Source organism: Vulpes vulpes, chromosome 6 (assembly GCF_048418805.1).
Source record: "Vulpes vulpes isolate BD-2025 chromosome 6, VulVul3, whole genome shotgun sequence".
In the NCBI taxonomy this organism is placed as follows: domain Eukaryota; kingdom Metazoa; phylum Chordata; class Mammalia; order Carnivora; family Canidae; genus Vulpes; species Vulpes vulpes.
The window spans coordinates 93,956,630-93,972,916 of NC_132785.1; the positions used below are offsets into that span (position 1 = coordinate 93,956,630).

The following is a 16,287-nucleotide window of genomic DNA, read 5'->3' on the forward strand; positions in this document are numbered from 1 at the left end:
ACTGCAGTTTCAAGTAGAATCTTAACAGACGTAAAAATTGTATCTCCTCTGCTTATATACATACTCCCTTGTCCCATCAGACTTCACTTAAAAAGCAAAAGTTCAAAGATAAAATCAAAAATTTCAAGATGTCAGCAGAACATCAAACCAAGGGCAGTCCCTTCTGAGCATGGGCCACATGCAACTGCAGATTGCAGACAGAGAGCTAATCCTGCCATCTTGACCTCCAAATTTAAAATGGAAACTCTACCCTGCCAAGTCTTCTTTTTCTCTATACCCTGATCTATTTTCTCCCCATAGAACTTATCACCTTCTAATGTATTTTAGAATGTACTTATATTGATGGAAAAAATTTTGATTGGCTTCTTCTGCTAGAGAATGTAAGCTCAACAACATATAGGGTTTTGTTCACTGATATATCACATGTGTCTAGAACAGTGTGTAGTGTATAGTAGGTGTTCAGTAAATATTTATTGACTTGCATGAATGATAAAATACATCAAGTGCTAATAGGGCCTCTATCTTAGGCTAATAAAACTATGAGGTAGAGTTTCGTGATAATTCCTCACCAGAAACGTGCTTTGTTAAACTTCTGAATTTGGGGCACCCTTCAACAAAGAGTGAAGGAGACACTGGGACCTCTCTACTCACATACTTGTATTGCTGCTCATTTGCAGATTTGCTTATTGGGTAAAAGTATCCGTAAAATGGGCCCAAGTTGGAATGCCTGGGTGGCTCAGTGGTTGAGAGTCTGCCTTTGGCTCAGGGTATGATCCTGGAGAACCAGGATTGAGTCCCACATCAGGCTCCCTGAATGGAGCCTGCTTCTCCCTCTGCCTCTCTTTCTGCCTCACTCTCTCTGTGCTTCTCATTAATAAATAAAATCTTTAAAAAATTTTTTTTTGAATAGGGCCAAGTTGTCTTTCCTATCTTGGAATCTGGACCATGGACCAAGCTTTGAGTCTAGCCTAGCATAACATTTAAGTAGCATTATCAACTGGCCAATGAATTATCCACTGGCTCTAAATAAGAAAGGCTCGGGCAGCCCTGGTGGCTCAGTGGTTTAGCACCACCTTTGGCCTGGGGTGTCATCTGGAGACCCGAGATTGAGTCCCACGTTGGGTTCCTTGCAGGCTTCTCACTCTGCCTCTGTCTCTGCCTCTCTCTCTCTCTCTCTCTCTCTCTCGTGTGTGTCATGAATAAATAAATAAAATCTTAAAAAAAAAAGGCTCACTCTCTTCATGTTGATTTAGGTTTTTCTACCTTCTCATGCTGTGAAGGGCCACATTAATGTTCAATCTGCACATTGAAATGTGAAAAAATACGGACTTCTTTAAGGGTAAGAACAAGTTTGAAAAGTTACGCCAATAAAAATTATTAACAGAGTTGAACTCTGAGCAGGATTATTGGGATTTTTCACTTTTTCAATGTTCTGGTTCATTTGCTTTGTAAATGATCTAGCTTTTGGGGTTTGCTGAATAGCTTGGATTCTGGTAGTAGGTATGTCCAATATAAACTGAGATGTACACTTTGAGGAAAATTATCCAGGGTAAACTCTTCTTCAGTTGATCTTGAAGAAATGTAACATGGTAGAGTTAAGAGTTATAGGCACCAATGTCTCACTGCCTATGTTCAATTCCTGCTCTACCTTCCCCTACCTCGGTAAATTTGCACCAGGTTTCGTCATGCCTTGACTCTTTCATCTATAAAATGATGACAATATTAGTATTTATTCACATTGCTTTTGTGTAGATTGAATGTAAAATCATTAAAATAACATCTGGTACAAAGTAAATTCTCTATGAGAACTATCATCATTAATTCTGTTTAGTAACTGAATGTGGTTGGTGTTGGCTGTGGTGGGCTCCTGAAACATTGGAGAATTGCTTTCCTATATGTAGATTTAGATAGAGGACTCTCAGTGCTCCTGTATGGTGTTATTAAAATGAACTGACTTGGGCTTTGAGAAATCCCCTCTACTATAGCTGACCTTCTAGTCCCTCTCTCAATCATTTTAAAGCAGAAAAATGAAGGGGCCTTGGAATTAGGAGTGTGGGAGGGGGACAGAAAGAACTTTGGATCTGGATTTGGAGCATGAAAGTTCTTGGGAGAGTTTTTTGATGGGCATTAAATTGGCCTCAACATCTGGGAGCCTGATAGAAACTCCACAGGGTCCCTGATATTGAAATTGGGGCTCATAACCTGAGAAAAATCACTGCCAATGGCAGAGTAAATCACTTTTGGAACTGTTCTTTGGTTATCCCCCATGCATGCAGTAAAGCTTTATTAACACTACAACTTTAGGTTTGGGGGCAATTCAAGGTGTTGGATTGAATTCTTAGAATCTCAGTATTTTTAAAAATTGATCTTCTATAGACCAAGCCAGAGAAGTAGCACACTACACTATTTCTGGTTATACTACATTGTATATTTCTGTAATGTCTGGAGTATTTACAGTACATAATTTTAGAAATGAGAAAAGAGAAAAAATATTACATATACACAGGTCTTAACCAACCTACAAAGGAAATACTATGGTAAGCCTTATCTTTTGAGGTCAGATTATGTTAATTACTGTACTTGTAAATGACCCAACCATAGGAAGTCATCTATATACTTCCCAATTTAAGCTTTTCAAAGGACTGACTTTGACAGGGAAGGAGGGGGACAGGTGTCATTCCATTTGAATCTACCCAATACAGCTATACACTAAATGCTAAGCTTTTTTTTTTCCTAAAGTAAAAGACAAAAAACAACTATACAATCATCGAATAATATTATTCAAATTTCAAAATCATTCCCCTACATTTCAAAGCCAATGGAATTTATTCTGCTACAACTTCTAGTATTTCTGGAAAAAAAAATGCAGATTAAATTTTTTGTATGACCTTAACCAAGTTCTCCTGGGGAAAGAGTAGATATTCTTACAGCACTCTTGACTTTCCCTACTTTTGCTAATGTACACATTATACATTATTGTGTGTATTGATAATCAGCATTCACCAGGATCGGAAAGCTAAGAATCTTGGAATCATCTTGATTCCTTCTCTTCCTTGCCCTCCACACCCAATAGCAATAATAGATAGGTCCTATTGGCTTAATCTTTCAAGTGTTTCCTGAATCCATCACCTCCTCTTCATTCCTGTGCTTCTCCCTAGTTCAGGCTTTCGCCTTCCAGATTAACCTCACTCTGTTCTCTTCTCCCCTCTCATTCAGTGCATACATTCCTTATTAGTCATCTTTTTAGAGCTGTTCATATCGTTTACCTACTTAATCATCAATGATTGGTTCTGTCATCTTCATGATAAAGCCTAAACAATTAGCGTAACATTTAAGATTCTTAATAAGCTATCCCACTCTGATCCAAGTACTCGACCTTTACTTGCCTTTTTTGATAGACAACACACCCAGAATTCTATTCACAGGAGCCTTCCCATTTGATGAATGTAAGTGGTGTGCTATACCCTTGCAAGTGTGAGCCACTTATATTTGGAATGCCCCATCCTCTGAAATGTTCCTTGCCTTTTAAAGCCCAATTGAAATGTAACCTTCTTTTGTGAAATCTTTTTAAAGGTAATAAAACAAAGTGGTTCAACCATTGGTTCTGGAAGCTTGTCTGTACAGTTTGAATACTGACTCTTTACCTTTTAGATATATAGCCTTCATCAAGTTATCAAACTTCTCTGTGCCTCCGTTCTCTCATTTGTAAAATGGGGATAGTAACAGTACCTATCTTGCAGTGTGAGAATTAAGCGAAAAAACATGCTAAAAAAAACTTTTTAAGCAAAGTGCTTGACTTAGTAGGTATTTAATAAATGGTAATTTGAGTAGCTTTAATTACCTGCCTCACTCCCTAACACCCCACAAATGTAAAAAGTTTCTCTGAACTTTTGTAGCACCTGGTTCCATACTATTACAGTACTTAACACAGAGCACTATGATTGGTTGCATCCATTCTTTCACTAGGCTAGACTCTTGAGGGCAGGATCTTTTTATTTTAATATCCTTAACTTCTTATGCAGTACCTGGCAAAAACAGAATTTCAATGTTTATCAAATGAAGAATGAACAAATGAGGTGATCCTCCAGAGGATTGGAAATCCTTTCAAAAGCTCATAAAAATTGGTGAGAATTAAAAACAATCACAAATACCTCTTCTTCCCACTTTACAGTATTTGCACAAGGTCACAGAATTAGTAAGTGACAAAGCCAAGATGCACATCTACCATTATCTGATCAGGAGCCTTAGCTCTTAATCACAATGGTATATGGTCATTGCATGCTGGTAACATTAGGGGAGGAGTTGGATCTCACATATTCTCAGTTCGGCTCAGAGGTGACTTCTTGAGCTAATCTATTTCTGACATCACAATAAGGCACTCTTAATAGAATGCCTGCATCTTTTTGCATTTAGAATTACAGAATTTTAGTAATCATAGAGACCTAACAAGGAAATTGAGAGTTGAGTAGTTTGTCCATGCACAGACTATTTCACATTAAGTCCATTATAACATGTATTAAATTCATCTTAGATATTGACCCTTTTCTCATATAAAGTCAATCTTAAATATACTTTTATTTTTGGCCTACAAAATGACAACTGTATAATCATTTTTCCTCTGAACTTTATTAGTAAAAATACCCTATTGGTATTCAATCATCAAGTTTGCATTTACACAGTTTCTCTGATATACTTTTATCACTAATTAACAACTACTCAAGCTGGAAAAAGATATAGAGAAACATATGACATGCACTTCAAATTTGATTCTTTCAAAATGAAAGTGCTGTGTTTGGGCACACTTTAACCTTCTCAATTTTGACTTTACTAATTTGCTCACTACAGTAAAAGAAAACACACCAAAATAGAATTGAGTGATGAAATTGAGTAATTTTTATTTGGAATCCTTACATGTTTTCTGTAATGACCATTTCATCCTCCCTTTGTCCTAAAGACAAAGCTTTGGTGGTTGAATGGAGTGAGGAAACCCTCCAGAGTAGGAGAGGAGAGAAACCTAATACAGGGGGTGTTGGAGCTCAAGTGGAGCGAAAAGGGCGTCACATGGGAGAGGGAGTGTGTGTATAAATTTTAAAAACGTGTGTGTGTGTGTGTGTGTGTATACATACACACATAAAACCCCTTAGCACTGTCTACTGAGAGGGAGTAGAGACAGTGACATCTTGGTCATGATAAGCACATCTCATGCACAAATGATGACTTCTAAATACCAATTCCTACTAAATGGTAGAAAAATGACTGATTCTGGGGCTGGGGCGAGGCAAGGCAAGACAAGGTGAGTTTCGGAATCCTGTGTGCCTAAAAGAAAATACTTAAAAAAAAAAAAAAAACGATGACAACGTATCAAAAGGGCAAAGGAGCCAATGTGAAGGGGTTTGTGCTGGCTAATGTGGCACAATTTGAGATTCAATAAATAACAGATTATAATTCAAAATCAGTAACAGATTATAATCCATTGACTAGCAAATCATTAATTCATACTGATATCAACAAAAAGAAAATTTGATTAACAGGATATATAATGGCTTCAACTACTTCCCCCCAAAAAATACTCACAAAGAAAAAAACAGTAACTTTACAGTGTAGAAGCCTGATGGTAAGCAAATGATCAAAATGGACATTATCAGAAATGGGGCAAAATGAAATTGTGCACTAACAGAATGCAATGAGAACACAGAACTGCATCTGTTAATATCCCTACTAAAGAAGCACAGTTAGAATCTAATCATAAGGAAACAGGTAAATCCAAATCTAAGGACAGTTTATAAAACAACTGGGTAGGGTCGAGGGTCTTGCAGAAGTCAAGCAAAGACTGATGAACTGTTCCACAGTGGAAGAAACAAGAGATATTGCAACCTAAGGAAACATGTGATTTTGAACTGTATCTTTATACAACATTATTGGGACAATGAATGAAAATTGGATAGGTCTGAGGGAGTAATATGTGTTAATTTCTAATTTTGGTGGTTGTATTATGGTTATATGGGAAAATTCTTTCTTTTTGGAAATACAAAAGTACTGGAGGGTGATAGGGCATCATGACAGCAACTTACTCTCAAAGCGGAAAAATTTTATTTGTACAGTATTTACAAACTTTCTGTAAGTTTGAGATGGTTTCAAAATTTTTTCCTTAAAAAGCAGAATGCAGAAAACTAATCAATAGATCATTCTTAAAGAGCTGATAAAGTAATTCAATGAGCTAGAACTCCAAAAACATAATTTTAATTAGGATGAACTTTGTCCAATTCCTGTGTCCACTGTGCACATACAGGTTCTTCAAAACTACCTTAGTTTTATGTCATTAATTGGTCCAGAAATTCTTCATATGACTTTCAGAATCTTCTTTAAACTCACATACACACACAATCACACATTCTTCCTACTGGTTACGATAGTGATATGTTGTTCAAAGATGCTGTTCAGTAGAGAGAAACTGAGTTCTATTTTTAAAATCAAACAAAAATGCAGGTTTTACTATAAAAATAGCCTCCCCCCTTGTGGCAAAAAATGAAAGTACATTTTACTGGAGCATCCTAATATAGAGGCACTTAGTATTACTCCTTATATTTTCACAGAATTTCAAGTGAATCCTCTAAATAGCACAAAATATTTGCAAAAAATATACTTAGAGGTAGTTTCACAGGTCTCTTTAAGGTCAGCATTGTCCAGGTTCTGTTTAGACAATATTCTTTATAGCAAAAAGCTGCAGATTTGAGAGAACTGCCACAACAAAATACCAGAGTTCAAAGGAACTAAATTTACCCACAGTATAAAAAATTAAAGTGATAGGTAAAAAGGGATGGTCTCACTTAAAGGCACCTGCCTATTTAAGATTACAGGGGCATCAAGAAGGCTTTCTACCTCTTAAAGTTTAATCTAGAAAATCTGAAAGTCCACCATTGGAGATTAATTCCTTGGAGTTGGTTCCATCCAATCTTCAGACTTAGAGTATTAGTATAAAGATACACTGGAAGGGATAAGACATTTTCCTTCATTTAAGATTGCTAATTGTGAAAATAAAATCGGAGCTATAAATAAATGAAACTTAATTTACTCATTGCAGAATCCTAGCCCTATTCTTAACTCTCCACACTTCTTCCTATTAAGTCACCAGTCACTGATAATTCTATGTTTTACTGACCTTCCCGTGATTATAAAGTAATTTAAGTGGTTTTTCAAAGTAAACTTAATTCCAGTTTCAGACTTTTAAATTAAAAGTGGCTCAGTTGGATACTGTTTCTTCAACATAGTAATATAAATATTAGTATCTTGGCTAAAATGAATTATTGACAATTTTAATACATGTTGCACAGTACATATTAATATAGAAAAATACATGTTATCAGCAGCATAATGTTGACCATGTTCTAATCCATTCCACCTGCTCAAATATTAGTGCAAATAATTATATATTTGTAATGCATCACTGCTGTCTAGCACAAATCTATGCCTTCTGAATAAATGACTTTCCTCTGAGGTTGTTTGCTGTTTGGAGTATGATGTGATATATTCATATTTAAATTGGCTTTGTATGGTGAGGCAGACTGCAACCATCTAAAACACTTAGAAAATGAACAAGTATGGTTAATTACTTTTCCCTCCCCCTAGAGGTCCTACTTATCACAAGAACTGAAGTTTACTGTTACCACCCAAATAACAGTGTTAAAGTATACAGGGCTGAGTTTAAAAATACCAAACTTGTTAAGCCCAGAGTTATCAGCCTAACTGCTCCAAATCATCAATTAAAATTCTTACAATCTAATGTGTCAGGTTTCTCCCCTAAATTTGGAAAGAGAGAGGACTGATCCGTGTTAAGAATAAAAGTTAGGAGTTAAGGCAATTCTTAAAAGATTAAACATGTTATTTTTGATGACATGAAGATGACTACCCATTGCTAATTCACTGAGTACCTTTTCCCTGTATTTTCACTCTAGCATTCATTTAAAAACTACCAACTGCATTGAATAGTTAACACAATTGACAAATTTATGACATTAAAATAGTCTGTTTTTGAAGGTAGAAATACTGATTTCCTCCTATTTTCCAAGGTACAGTTGTCATTTATTCCTATGTTATAAAATATGATACAAAATACCTGGACTCTTTCTTCTGTAAAGATTATTAAGCAGACATAGTACTATAATTATGTAAAATAATACTCACTAAAGAGAACTTTTTAATAGAAAGATTTCTATTGAATACAAACTTAATATTAAATTAAAATTTCATGACCACTTATAAAATTTTAAAAACTAAATTTAAAAAGTATGATCACACATTGGAGACATTAAAAAAATCCAACAGTAAATTAAATACTGACCCTGCGTATCAACTTCATAGCCTAAACATTATAGTGAGAACCAGACATTGGATGAGAAGAGAATTAGATTAAGCAAAATCAGTGAGCCTATCAAAATAAAGGACCTATTTAAATGTTAAACAAGAAGAGTGTACGGAACATAAAGAATGAGTGAGAAAGGCTTAGGTTTCAATCTGAGCCTTTTATTAGCTATAGACCCTGAGTAGGTCTACTTAACGTTTTTGTGGCTTAGATGTTTCATCTGTCAAATTGAGATAATAGTACCCAACTTCCAAGACTGCTTTGGAATCTAATAAGATCATGTATACAAATGGTCAGCACAGTGCATGGGACTTGAGGAGATAAATGTAGCTCTGTTTTTATTATGCATTACAAGTTAAAAATTGCTGTTTTTACTTTATGTAGGATTATTTACTCTAGCAACATGGACTGGTTTTTTTCTCCAAAGTATACAATGTATTTCAGGACTGAATTTCTCAAGCAGAGGGAAGTACTACAGAAATTGAATATAATTAAACTAATTGGGATAAAAGCATAAAGTGCTTTCTATGTCAAATTGTCCAACAGAAATCAGGAGAATTCAGTTCACTTCTAGGAAACATCTCACATTTCTAAGTCAATGAGTAATAAATATATATGGGTAATATGCAGCCTACTTCTGTATTTTAAAAAGAAATAAATTCCCAGATATAAGCTTTTTAGTCAATGACAAATTATGCACTGATGAAACTTGCTTAGTTGTTCAAGCATGCCTTGGGCACTACCCTTATAAACACGACCACTCACAAAGGTTTTGTGGCTTTTCAGAACCAAAATTTCTTTATCTGGATACTTGTAAATATTCTCCATCATAGATTTAAAAAAGGCATTTTAAGGAAGCAGTAAATTCTCTACTTTGAAACAATCTGATAATTAAATTATTTCACTATAAGCCAGAAGGCTAATAGTCAGATAGTGAAATATTTAAAGTGAAAGAGGAAAGAAAATCATTTAAATATATCATAAGTTAACATACTTAGCAGCTTTTTTTTTAAAAAGGGGAAAGTGCCAGGGACTTGCAACCATGGTGATGCTCAAAATGAGGCTAATACTTGTCTTGAAATAGTCAGATATCTACTATCTAAAGATCCATCCAAGAGTTAGTAATTCTTCATAAGGACTATTCATCTACTCTGTCATAACTTATAGACGCTAGACTTCCTTCTTAAATTTGTGTTGTGTATTTCACTTTCTGTACCATTTTAGGCAAATATAATATACTCAAGTTGCAGAAAAATAACCTGCAGTGTTTTGGAGCATATTTTCAACTTCAAAACATTACCTAAATATTGTCTGTTAGCTCATGCAGAACTGCAGAAAACTAATGATTCTCCTTATTCAAATGTAGGCTAACGTTATTAATATACAAAGTTCCATTATTGCTGCTTAAAATTTTACCATGTGCACGTGAAAAACATCTTATTGATCTCTTTTGAGTCGTATATTGTGGGAAAAATTTTATAGTGGCCACAAATATAAAAAATGCTTTAAAAACTGGAATACAAAGAATGCAAGGAATGCATAAGGGTTTATCCAACAAAAAGTTGCTTAGAGAAAGATAATCAGCTTAGGTTAAATTTCAAATCTTAGTTACAAAGTATTTTTCTGCTAAAAAAAGGAAGTGAGAAGACCTATGCTATAAAAATAAGGAACATCTTGAAAACTTAAATAGAATAATTTATAAAATTAAGTACAGATATCCTAAAGATGTAAAAATGGAGTGAAATAAAAAAACAATTTCAGGGAATTTGTTTATTAAGCATTAATATTAACACTTCTAAGTATTCACTTATGAGTTTTCTTTGTCACTGCCTGGTCAATGGACATAATGGAAAATATTGCACAAAACTCAAGCATGGAAATAATAATTAACAAAATATGTAAGCAACATGTATATGCTTTACATTTTAAAAATTAATCCAAACAAAATAATTTGAAGCACTTCTCTGATTTGGAAGTCTTAAAATGTTCTCATGTTTTATTGGTTTTTTTTTGTTTTGTTTTGTTTTGTTTTTTACAAATTGACACTGTACAAAGAGTTCAAATGGCCAGTAAAACTACTGCTTTAAAATTGTTGGCTTTAAGTAACAGAGGTATAATTTGAATTCACATCAGAGCTTTCTAAAATGGCAATAGTACAAGCATATGACTTTCTCTAGTATCCAAAATCTGCTCTGGCTCTCCCTTGGCTAAGGAATAGAAAACCAGACAGCCTTTTAAAGCTGCCATGATTTCCTAAAATGCTTTGATAAAAGTTGGCATACTTCATTTCTCTTCCTGACCTTGATAACACTGGGCTAAACAGAAAATGAAGAAAATTCAGTCAATAGTAACTTGAACAGTAGCTAGCACTGGACCTGGAAGTTTTGGTAAAATCGATGACCATTCAGAAACACAGTCTTAAAAGAAAAGTAGTTTGCCAAAATTAGGCAAAGCAGCATACATTAAAGGAAAAAAAATGCCAAGAATGAGCTGAACATTAAAGTTTATCTGTTCCTAGATTATGAACACAAAGGAAGCTGAAACACTATACAGATAAGAATGAATTCTTGCAGACCAAGTTTATAGAAATTGTAGAGTAATAGCCTTTCTAAATTTCCACTTGATGTTTAAAATTTTATAAGTGATTTATTATGTCACCATATTAAGCCAATTCAATTAACTCCAATCAGTAAGAACTGCTTCAGAAATGCCTTGAAAAAGATGACAGAAACTATAGATTTGAAAAGCAACCAGTTTTTACAAAGCTCATCTCTAGACTTAGAATATATAACACTATCAATTCCTGATTCCCCTTAAAATAGACTACCTATGGTTAGCCATCCCATCTTATTCCAGTTTAGCATTAGGAAAGAAATCTTAAAAGACTGCATTGTTGCTAAACACTGTCAATATTTCTTATATTTACCATTTAGAGTATACCTCACTTTACTTCCCTTGTAATATTAAAATAATGAATAAATATGGTCCTTTAAAGTCCTCCACCTTATCTTAAGTGAAATATAAAATAAGGTAGACTTATTAACTTCTTGCTAGCATTGGCTTAAAATCTGTTTACGAAATAAGAAATAGTAAACTTTTTTTTCCCCAGAAAGCAGATGTATTCTGATCCATTCCTAATATCTACATAAAACATCTCATCATTTTAGTTTAGTTTATAACATTTTTCTTGGAATATTACTATTGTACCTCAGGAAAAAAATCCAATTAACCAACTACAGAAATTATGCTCAATTGTTAACCTTTTGAAAGAGGCAAAATTTCTCTAGGAAAACCTAAAGTAACTTGACTAACAATTACCAAGTGCTGAAAAGGTCATTAAAAATTGGTAAATAATAAATGCAGTTTTGCTGTATTTTACCATTAATGCAAAATAGGATGGTAAAATTTCCCAATAGAATATGTAAAAGAATGTCAACTGGAACACTGATAACATCTCATTTGTCTTCTGACACCAACATTTTCCAGGATGAAAACAGTGACATGTAGTTTCACAGAATTTAAAATTTAGAATTTGAAATTTATATGTTCAAGAATGGAATTAAAATTCAACTTCAGGTGAAAAAGCAAAATATGGCTGGTAGTGTTCAAATTTCAAATAAAATCTCAAGGGTAAGTATGGCTGCTGTTTCTCCAAACAGTCATTTTTCCATAAAATGTTGGCTTTGTCATAAGAAATCTCCTGTGCTTTCTATCAACCAAAGGCCTGCTGAAGTACAACATGTTTCCCTTGTAAATTCAACCTCAGCTGAAATGTCGAGCAAGACGGGCAGATCTATAGTCAGCACGAAGTTGTACGAAGGAGTGAAGAATGTTCTTGTCCAGATTAGCAAGTTGTTCTCCTGAGCAGACTTGCTTTAAATTATCTGGAGCAACTACCAGAAGATTGCAAAGTGCATGCAGAGTATCAAAAAGCTGTAATACCAATGGAATCTGAATTGAAATAAGAGAAGAAGAAAAAAACATTGAAATAAAACAATTTCTAGTTTTACAATTAGTTTATAAATTCTTCTCATTTATATACTCTTAGGACTGACTAATGTAGTAAACTTCAATACTAAAAATTATAAAAGCTCCTGAAAGTGTTAAAACTCAACTATCTCAGAGTATATAAACTTGGTATAATTTTTTTGAAAAGATACAGGTCAATTTTCTTCAATAGTAACAATCATTTATATTTTTGTGGATTAGAATTAGTTACCATTAATTTAGTACTCTTCTTAAATAATTTAAACCTTAAGGTAAACTGGTTTCAGAGACACGTATGCGAAAAAAGAAAATATTTTCCTTATGTGTGATATAGACAGCATTAGTTATGAAAATGAACAATGTCATTTGGACTGTGGAACTGAAATATGTCCTCATCTAAAATAAAGTACACAGCAAAAATGTGTTAAGACAGAAAATATGATTAGAACAAGACTTTTTCAGTTAGGATATATTAGGTCTGTCTCACTATGGTATCAACAAGTTGTAAACTTTTCTGTAGTGATTAAAGTCAGCATGTGTTTTTAATGGCCTGACTTATGATCTTGAGCCTATTTACAAATTTTATATTTGTGAATACATACCTTGAAGTCTTTGGCACACTTCCTATATTCAGCTACATCACAAATTGCTAACATGCCACCCATACAACTGTAGGAGTATTGTTGAAGATGCTCATAAATAAGTCGATGAAAACGTACTCCAAGTTCCATCAAAACTGTATCCACATTCTTCCCATCCATGGAATTTTTAATCTTTTCCACTTGCTTTCTTACATAAGCACAGACTTTAACACAGGCCTGTAAAATGTTTTCTACACTTATTACATAGAAATGTGTATCAGCTTAGCTAAGGAGAAAATACATATAGTGCCTCATTAATTTCTAAGTATAAAAGAAAAAAAACTTAGAGCACAGGAAGATATACCAAAGAAAATGTTAATGAAAGTATTAAGCATAGCAGATATTCTTACTAGCATATTGAATCGTTTTACTTACATTAGTATATTGAATCAAAACATTGTTTTCATCCTCTGGCTTAAAATCTGTTTTCTTTTGTTCTGCAGCCAAGATATGCTTCATCTGTCCAATCATACAATTTAATGTCCTGGAGAATTGAGAACATCGTATATTTGACCCATTATTTTATATTTACTTTAATTTATATTATTTATACTAAATTGAAATTATTTCATTTCAGAGCACCATAAAATTATTTACTATTGGTAGACTTCAGATTTTAGAAAAAATAAATTCTAGGTCTTGCTAGCAATGAACTCTTGGTTTTATTAGCTTCCTGCTCTTGCCCAATACTTTATTTAAGGTAATCTTAAAGATCTTAGAAACTTGTCACTAACTTATTTCCTTAGCAACCATATATAGAGAATGGTTAGTATGAGGGGGAAAACAGAGGGTTTAAGACAAATAGCCAACGTTTGGAAGAACTGGTAAGAATAGGAGAGTCACACATTCTAAGGACAAGCAGGAGGCTAAACAAGTGGTACTAAAGACTCAGTTGAGAAATGAGAACATGGATTTATAGCAGTGTATTGATAATGCTCAAGTTACATGATATCATCCAACAGCAATCAGCTACCCAGTTACAGGAATAAAAGACAGCACTGGTCCAAAACTTTGGATCTGTAAGATAGTTAAGGATAATGGAAATAGTTTTTAGAGTAATTACAAGGGACTAACTTAAGAGATGGACCAAGCAACCTAAGTATAATAATGAATAAAGAAAATGATAGTAGATTGGCAAAATTCCCACTGAGGCCAGAAAGCAGGTTATGGAGTTGGAAGAACAGGAGGTTATGAGCAATGAGTGGGATATTCAAGTTTGAGGTTTTTGCTACCAATGATAATGAGGGCTGCAGGATATGAGTGTAGGTAACTAAAATGAAGACGATCAAGAATATGAATGGGTCAAACACATGGTAGGGGAAATAACTTACGATTTAAGGTTAAAAGGAAAATTGTGAGCCAGATGCCCAAATCCTCAAAAAATGTAGGACACTAACATAAATGATTGAGAGACAATAGCAGTAAGAGAAGATGCTGTGAGTTTTAAAGGCAAAGAGGTTCTGACATAACACCTATAGATGGATACTGGTCTGAAAATATGAGAAGGGATTACCTCTTGGCCCCATGGTACATGGGTAAAAAAATCAGAGGTTCATATTCATGAGACCACTACAGAATACTGTGCCTTCAATTAGTCAACAAGTGCAAAGACTGAGACTAAGGCTTATACAGAAAGATGTTAAGAAGACTCCAAGGAAATACATCTTTCCTATACCTTTGAAAGCTTAATGTAATCAACCTCCCCATGTCCCAAATATAATTTTTCAGGTATTCTGAGGCAAAGCAAGAAGAAACAAATTAAGTTAATATGAGGGAGTTGGGTTAGGAAAATAAATACTTCTTGAAGTGATGATTATAATATATGTAATAATCATAAACATTAAAGTTTATATATATATATATATATATATATATATATATATATATATATATAATCTCATATGATTCTAACTAAAAAGAAAAGGGAGAGACCAGTTTTAGGATTATTCTAAGCATATAATTCAGTAAATTAATCTCAGTAATTAATTTTATAACATCCTTATTTTTCCTAGTTTTATTTTTCAATTTTATTTTTCTTTCCCTCATTATCATATGTTGTATGGTACTTCTTGATCTTACTAAGAGGATAATTTGGGAGGTGAGCTGAAAGTTTGATACTACTGATAAAGTAAAAATTATTTATTTCCATTAAATACAGTGGATTCCAGGCTATCCTTATAACAGCACTGAAACTAACTTGCACTCAAATATGCTTTCCTAAATAGAAGAGAAAAAAACAGAATTATAGTAAGTAAAAAAGATATGCCCAAATCTAGTAGCATGGGCTTTGAATTTGAGTTCCAACTCTACCACCATTAACTGTATGATCTTGAGCAAATTACTTAATTTCTTTAAGCCTCCATTTCCTCATGTGTAAAAGAAAGATAGCATTTCCTATCCAATAGAATAATACATGTGAAGGTCCTTGCACTGTGTCTGGCACACAGCAAATGCTTGGTAAGTGGTAACTATCACCATCATCATCAATATATGCCCACTATGTCATCTCAAGAAAGGATAAAAGACCCATTGCTCTATGCTATTAACAGGTAATTACAGAAAAAGTAAACAAAAATTTTTGATGCAGAGTTTGGATTCAATTAATGAAATTTACTTACAAAAAACTAGTATATTTATTTAAACCATTTCAGATATAGGCCTGAAAATTCTAAATGAAAATAAAATCCTCTATGTTACATACCATTTTTAAGGAGTTTGGAGAGAGAGAGAGAGAGAGAGAGAGAGAGAAATAAAGAAGTGAAGGAGAAAGTGGTGGCTTACAAAAATGGTTTTCAATTGAAACTAGTTTAAAAGTATACCTAAACATACTGAAAACCATTTTCATGTTGCATTTATAATGGTGTTTTTACGATTTAAAAAATAGAAGAAAAGGGGAGGTGCTTGGCTGGCTCAGTCAGTAGACTACATAACTCTTGGTCTCAAGAATTGTGAGTTCAAGCCTCATGTTGGGTGTGGATTTTATTTTTATTTCTTTATTTTATTTTATTTTTAAAAAATTATTTATTTATTTATGAGAGAGAGAGAGAGACAGAGGCAGAGACACAGGCAGAGGAAGAAGCAGGCTCCATGCAGGGAGCCCGACATGGGACTCAATCCCAGGACTCCAGGATCACGCCCTTGGTCGAAGGCAGGTGCTAAACCACTGAGCCACCTAGGGATCCCCTGGGTGTGGATTTTAAAATAAAATCTTTAAAGGGGTGCCTAGGTGGCTCTTCAGTTAAGCATCTGACTTTTGATTTCAGCTCAGGTCATGATCTTAGAATCATGATTGAGCCCTGC

At 33.9% G+C, this 16,287-nt stretch overlaps 1 protein-coding gene across 1 annotated transcript in view; it reads right to left on the reverse strand.

The window, feature by feature from the left end:
- Positions 1–10,114: 10,114 nt before the first annotated feature.
- EXOC5 (exocyst complex component 5) overlaps positions 10,115–16,287 on the reverse strand; it is a 58,766-nt gene continuing 52,593 nt past the window's right edge. The window contains exons 16-18 of the mRNA XM_026000622.2: positions 13,363–13,471; positions 12,949–13,164; positions 10,115–12,310 (exon numbers count right to left, since the gene is read on the reverse strand). Coding sequence (XP_025856407.1) covers positions 12,122–12,310; positions 12,949–13,164; positions 13,363–13,471 — 514 coding nt within the window. The 3' untranslated portion in view covers positions 10,115–12,121. The remainder of the gene's footprint in view (positions 12,311–12,948; positions 13,165–13,362; positions 13,472–16,287) is intronic.